The 6,532-nt window shown below is 35.6% G+C and overlaps 1 protein-coding gene across 1 annotated transcript; it reads right to left on the reverse strand.

Annotated features, from left to right (window-relative positions):
* Positions 1-2,103: 2,103 nt before the first annotated feature.
* On the reverse strand, positions 2,104-3,805 carry LOC6049349 (cyclin-dependent kinase 4). Its single transcript, XM_001866093.2, has 5 exons — positions 3,559-3,805; positions 3,211-3,379; positions 3,009-3,150; positions 2,553-2,881; positions 2,104-2,490 (listed from the first exon to the last, which is right to left on the reverse strand). Exons 1-5 carry the CDS (start codon positions 3,650-3,652, stop codon positions 2,271-2,273), a joined length of 954 nt encoding a protein of 317 aa, XP_001866128.1. The 5' UTR covers positions 3,653-3,805; the 3' UTR covers positions 2,104-2,270.
* Positions 3,806-6,532: the final 2,727 nt, after the last annotated feature.

Genomic DNA, 6,532 nt, shown 5'->3' on the forward strand with positions numbered 1-6,532 from the left:
CAATAATTAATAAATAGAGGTAACAAACAAGCTTAGATTGTATTGAGGGCAATTTATAGGGCAGATGAAAAATTAGTCAAATAGATAAATAAAGAAAAGGCACATGATAAACAAAATTGACATCGCTGCCAAATTAAGGGAAAGCAGAATGTATGTTACAGCAGCATCAATTGGTAAAATACAATGAAAAAGCGTTGAGAAATAAGAGAATCAAATGAGTAAAATCGAAATCAAATGGAGGATAGTAAACAGAAGCCGCGTTACAAAATCAGTGAAACAAAATAAACAGAAGATAGGTGGTAGATGAAATGGAAAGAAGAGAAACCCCGTTGTGCGATGTTTCAGGTACATCCACAGCAGTTGACTCAACATACTGCGAATCAAAACAATACCGTCTACAATCACAAATTACTTCCCTTTCACATTGTCGCGCCCCTTTCTTTTAGCCGTCTCGACTCTGACCCGCGGTGGTCAAAGGTTTACGATCCGTTTCCACAGGCCACCAGCTAGGTCATCATGAAAACCAAGCCAACGTGGAGGTAAGAAAATAGGACACTTGCAAGGAACCAGAGCTATACTGTCTTGACCAAGTATGATCTAACAGGACTACGGACGTAGTCAGTGACGCTCCTTCCAGGATGTTCCTCACCTGAGCGTCAACTGAAGAGGTATCATCAGCATCATTCGCACTTGGCCTGCTAAAAATTTAACAATATTATAATTTTAAAACTTAGTTTTTTTTCTCAAATTTTATTTTTGAATCTGTACACGTTTAATTTTTGAAAATATGTTTTTGAATGTTTTTATTAGGGCATCTCCAGCGCTGGGGTGCAAATCAAATTTGCACCCGGCTCATGAGTACCGAGATCAAATTTGCCACCTTGAAAAAACTCCGTCATCCCTACCGCTAGGGTAGCAAATTTGCCACCGAAACAAGCCCACCACGGGAGGCAAATATGGGTTTTTATCATTTTTTGCTCTCGTTTACCTTCAAAATCAATAATTATATGTTGATTCATGCCTAGAAATGCTAAAAGTTCATTAAACTTTTTAATCCTATTGAAAATTTCAAAGAATTTCATTTTTCGAAAATGTCGAAAACCATTTGCTACCCGATTTTATTCCCACCAAATTTGCTCTCGAGTTTGCCCCCGAGTCTCCAACCGCGCGTAGCAAAGCAGGTATCAAATTTGATCTCAAGTTCATCTGTAGAAGAAAAATATGTGTCGGTACCTGTCGGGTACTCATTTTCTGATACCCAACAAGTACCGGCAAGCCGGGGGCAATGTTTTGAATGCGTGTTTCGGAGATTTTTGTATGTCTGCTCTTGTGTATGATTCAAAAATTCAAAATTTCAAAAAATTCAAAAGCTTAAAAAATCAAAAAATTAAAAATTCCAAATTTCAAAAAAATTAAAATTCAAAAATTCAAAAATTTAAAAATTCAAAAAAGCGTTTAAATAGCTTTATTTTTGCTGTTTTTTTTTAATTTAAATTGCCATTTTTTTCAATTTCTTTTTATTTTTCTTCATTTTTTTAGTTTTTATTTTTTTTAGAATTTCTTTAAATTTGTTTTTTTTTTTAATTTTTTTTAAATTTTTATTTTTTTTTTAATCCTGTCATTTTTTTATTTTTTCTTCTTTTGGAATTTTTATTTTTTTTTAAATTTTCTAAATTTTTAAACCTGTTTTAATTTAAGAAAATATTTCTTTAAATTTTTTTAAAACGTTTGAAATTTTCTCAATTTTAATTTTTTTTATTTTTATTTATTTTATTTTTCTTAAATTTATATTTTTTTAATCAATTTTTTTTATTTTTTTTTTATACATAAAAAACATTTAAATTTTTTTCCGTGTATGATTCAGTTTTCCGTGCATCATTCCATTTGCCGCAGTAGCAAACCAGCAAAATAGCGGGTAGCAAAGTGAAATCCCGAAGAACTGAGAGCAAATTTGTTACCGCGACAGGTACCGCGGTGGGGTTGACGTCGGGTACAAATTCGATGTTTGCTACCCGCGCTGGAGATGAATTTATTAAATATTACAGGGGAATTGATTGAATCAACGGATTTCTCATTTTTCTACGGTGCAAAAAATGTCCCAAGCCATTTTGTACGAAAACTATTGTCTATTGTATAAATTTGAATTCAACATTAAGAAAAAAAATGTAAACGCTCGAACTTAATTTGTCAGTGAAATCCTTAACTTTTGTTCCTACCTGGTCCTTGTGCTGTATGGCAGTATTAAACGGGAAAGAGGGCGAACACCGCATCTACATCGGTTCCTGCGTAAAGTACGCATGCTGCAGACACTGGAACGCCGACGGCCGATCCCTCGAGTTGAACGCGAGCATTTTCTTCAGCAAGTCGTTGGAAAAGTCACACAGCTTGGGGCAAAGTTCGCGCGGTTCCCGCTGAATGGTCGGCCGGAAGTTTTCCCGCGCCACCGAGATGCCGCGCGGCCACTGGCTCTCCGACGGGCGGCCCGTCAATCTAAAAGAGGAAATTGTTAAATTTAACTAATTTCATCTCAGAATGGCTTGGGATTGCCTTACTCGAAAATCTTCTCCAACTGGTTGCCCTCGGACGTTCCCGGGAACAGCGCCACCCGTTGGAACATTTCCGCGATGATGCAGCCCGAGCTCCAGATGTCCACCGAGCTGTGGTACGGCTCGCCGAGCAGCACTTCCGGGGCCCGGTACCACAGCGTCACCACCACCGTCGTCAGCTTCATCTCAAAGTCGTACGTTTTGGCGAGCCCGAAGTCGGCCAGTTTGAGCCGACCCTGGGCCGAAATCAGGAGATTCTGCGGTTTCAGATCGCGGTGGATGATGCGGTGCGAGTGCAGAAAGTCCACACCGGTCAGCAGCTCGCGGGAGAGGCGCTGAAAGTTATCATTTTAATATAAATATTAACAATAATTATAATTCTGCCAGTTCGTGTCCTATCGTTCAAAAGACGCATTGAAGTCACCGTAAATCCAGACTTCTTGGATCAAAATTTCAACTTACCTGAATTGTCATTCGAGGCATTCCTCCCGGAGGAAGCCGCTTGATGTAATCGTCCAGGTCCTGCTCCAGATGTTCGAAGACCAGGAACAAAACCAGCTGACCTTCGCGCTCTAACCGGGGACCGTGACAAACGTCCAGTAATCTTTAAAATTTAAATATGGTTAGTTAATATAAATTTAGAAGCAGCCATTATAGAACTTACTTGACCACATTGGGATGCTGGAACGCATCCAGTTGCTTCAGCAGCGCGATTTCTCGCAACGTGGACATCGGAACACCGTCCTCGGTCAGGGCCACCCGGACCTTCTTCAGTGCCACAATTTTGCCCTCATTGCCAAGATCTCGAGCTTTGTAAACCGTACCGTAGGCACCTGTTTCAAAAAAAAGTAAATTATTTAAATCCAATCAACAGGTGGTCCAGGCAGCATTGCCCCACACCAACGGTCATCCCGGTCGGAATCCCGCGCGCCAGTTCACCAGAAATCCTTTCTACGTTGGTATTAGTGAACCCACTTCAACCCACCAACCGCACACACACACACACACTCACCCGTTCCGATCACGTTCAGCTCCTCGTAGTTTGAGCTCATCTGGAACATGCTTACGGCTTGGTGGTTCTGTTTGTTGTTGTTGCCCGAGGCCATTTCCGGCGCACGATGCGCATCAAGCCACAGGAGAGGAAACCGGAAGTAAACACTCGCCGAAAAGCGCTCCGCAGAAGTAAATAAAGACGGCCCTCAAAGCTGAGCGCGCAGCTTTACCTAGCCCGGACACACTGTCACACTGTTGTGGAAGAATGAACTTTTGCGGTGTTGGACGGTTGCACTAACGAGCCCTTGGACCCACTCGGGTAGAGCCGAGAGGTGTCTTGGCTGATGATGGGTGGTGGGTGCTAGTGTAGAGTGTATCGGCTAAAGTGGGTTTTTCGCTGCACACTCAAAAAACTTGTCACCGCAATGTTGCATGAACATAAAATTGAATTTATGAATAAATTGGGTACTAAAGTCCTATGTCAATTTTTATGTACAACGGTAAAAAACACGATTAAAAACCATTTCTGATCACTTTTTTTCATTTTAATGCAAATTTTTTTTTTGACAAGACAACATTTTTTCGATGGATCAACTATGGTCCCCTTGGAACGAGCTGTCAAGTAGGAGCTTTTCTGTCAAGAAGGACCGCGAGGTAAATTTTTCAAAATTGATTTAAAAATCCATTTTAAACTCTTTGTGCTAGTACAAAGGGTCATTGTACTCAGAAAAATAAGCTTTATCGCTGTAAACAATAATATCAGCAATCTAAGCTTCATTTTAGGACCCAATTAGGTCTATTCCCGTACTGCAGAATTCTGCAATGGAGCACCCGCAGTCGAGCAGTTTTTGACAGTTCGCTCCATCCCTGTTTGAAAAATGTCGCACGTCGTACGAGTTGTCGCACGGTTTTGATTTTACCGTTTCGATATCGATTGGTCGAAAGGACGACAAACGTACGACAAACACTCGACCTGCCCGACATTGTTTTTTTCCATCGATTTACCTTCAATTCGACGTCGATTATCGTCGACGCAAACAGTTTGACAGTTCTCTTCAGTTGATCTTGTTCGGACTTGATTGCAACCGAGTCGAACCGAGTTGTTGGTTTTAGGCTTTGGGAGGATTTTGGACAGTTTAAAGGTAAGTTGCGTTCTAGGTTGAACTACTTTTTCAGCTGGAAAGTTCCGGACGGAGTGGGCGACCGACCGAATCAAAGTGTCTTGTATTCCAGATTTCGGTCTTCGTAGCGGTATAGGAGGAAGAGGAGGAGGAGCAGGACGGGAAATATGGTTTACTCGGCGAGCCATTCCAGTAAACGGGACGGGAAGGAACCAGTTTGCGATCGAGGAAGCGGTTGGTGAGTCCTGTTTTAGAAACGATGGAGGAGGTGTGCTGAAAGTGCGATTGGACGATCGAAATTAAAAATAGGATGAATAGAACATCACAAATTCTTTTCAATCCAATAATTTCAAACAGAGAAATAAAAAATCTAAAATACTAAAGCTTAAAAAAAACTTCAACGCTGATTTGACTTGATAATTGTAAAATTAAATTATAAAGTTGTTTTTCCTTATTTAAAATTCTAGCATTCCAGAACTTAAGGATGCAAGAATTTGAAAATTCTAAATTTATTTAATTTCTTGATATTGTGCAAATTAAAAAAAAAATATTTTTTTTGAATTAATTATTTCTTTAAATTCTCAAAGTCTTCAAATGTTAAAAAAAAATGAAATTCTAAAATATGAAAATTACGAAATTGACAAAAAATTAAATACTAAAAATCCCTTATTCTTAAATACTAAAATTCTTAAATTCATAAATAATAAAAATCTAACATTATAAAGTTCTTAAATTCCCAAAACGTTAATCGCACGAGTTGGAATTTTGAATTCGAAAATTCTAAAAATTGTAAATTTAAAAATACTAAAATTCAAATAATTCATATTTCAATAAAAAAACAAATTCTAAAAATTATAAAATTTTAAAAAAAAAATACAAAGTACAAAAATTATAAAAATAAAAAACAAAATATATTGTTTTAAGTTTTAAAAATGTTAAAGTTTTTAATCACTTTTAAATATTTTTAACATTTAGAAATTCTTTAAAAAATCTGAAAATTCTTAAATTTTAAAATTTTAAATTGGGAAAAATCTACAATCTATCATTTTTGAAAATTTTCAAGGATTTTACAATGTAAAAATAAAAAAACAGGAGTTAGGAGTTTTAGAATTTTAGAATTTTAGAATTTTATAATTTTAGAATTTTAGAATTTTAGAATTTTAGAATTTTAGAATTTTAGAATTTTAGAATTTTAGAATTTTAGAATTTTAGAATTTTAGAATTAAATTTTAGAATTAGAATTTAGAATTTTAGAATTTTAGAATTTAGAATTTTAGAATTTTAGATCTAGAACTTAACTCGAACCTTGTGAATTTAGAATTTTAGAACCTTAGAACCTTGGTGAACCTTAACCCAGAACTTGTGAACCTTAGAATTCAGAATTTTAGAATTTTAGAACTTAGAACCTTGTGAACCCAGAATCTGTTAACTAACCAGAACTTAAGAATTTAGAACTCAGAACCCAGAATTTTAGAATTTTAGAACTTAGAATTTTAGAAGTTTAACCTTTTAATCTTAGAATTTAGAATCTTTAGAACTAGTAAATTAATGAATTTTTGAATTTTAGAATTTTAATTTTAGAATTGTGAACTTTAGAATTTTAGAATTTTGAATTTTAGAATTTTAGAATTTTAGAATTTTAGAATTTTAGAATTTTAGAATTTTGAATTTTAGAATTTTAGAATTTTAGAATTTTAGAATTTTAGAATTTTAGAATTTTAGAATTTTAAACTTAGAATTGAATTTTAGAATTGTAAATTTTAGAAATTTAGAATTAGAATTTTAGAATTTTAGAACCTTAACCTATAGAATTTTAGAATTTTAATTTTAGAATTTTAGAATTTGTGAACTTTAAAATTTTAGAATTAGAAT

Source organism: Culex quinquefasciatus, chromosome 3, assembly GCF_015732765.1.
Source record: "Culex quinquefasciatus strain JHB chromosome 3, VPISU_Cqui_1.0_pri_paternal, whole genome shotgun sequence".
Classification (NCBI taxonomy): Eukaryota; Metazoa; Arthropoda; class Insecta; order Diptera; family Culicidae; genus Culex; species Culex quinquefasciatus.

Bases quoted from the DNA above. Each gene is read 5' to 3' on its own strand.
- LOC6049349 (XM_001866093.2), bottom strand. From the start codon at position 3,652: ATGGCCTCGGGCAACAACAACAAACAGAACCACCAAGCCGTAAGCATG. The intron at 3,380-3,558 runs GTGAGTGTGTGT...TTTTTGAAACAG, and splicing joins GCTGAACGTGATCGGAACGG to GTGCCTACGGTACGGTTTAC. The intron at 2,882-3,008 runs GTAAGTTGAAAT...GATAACTTTCAG, and splicing joins TGCCTCGAATGACAATTCAG to CGCCTCTCCCGCGAGCTGCT.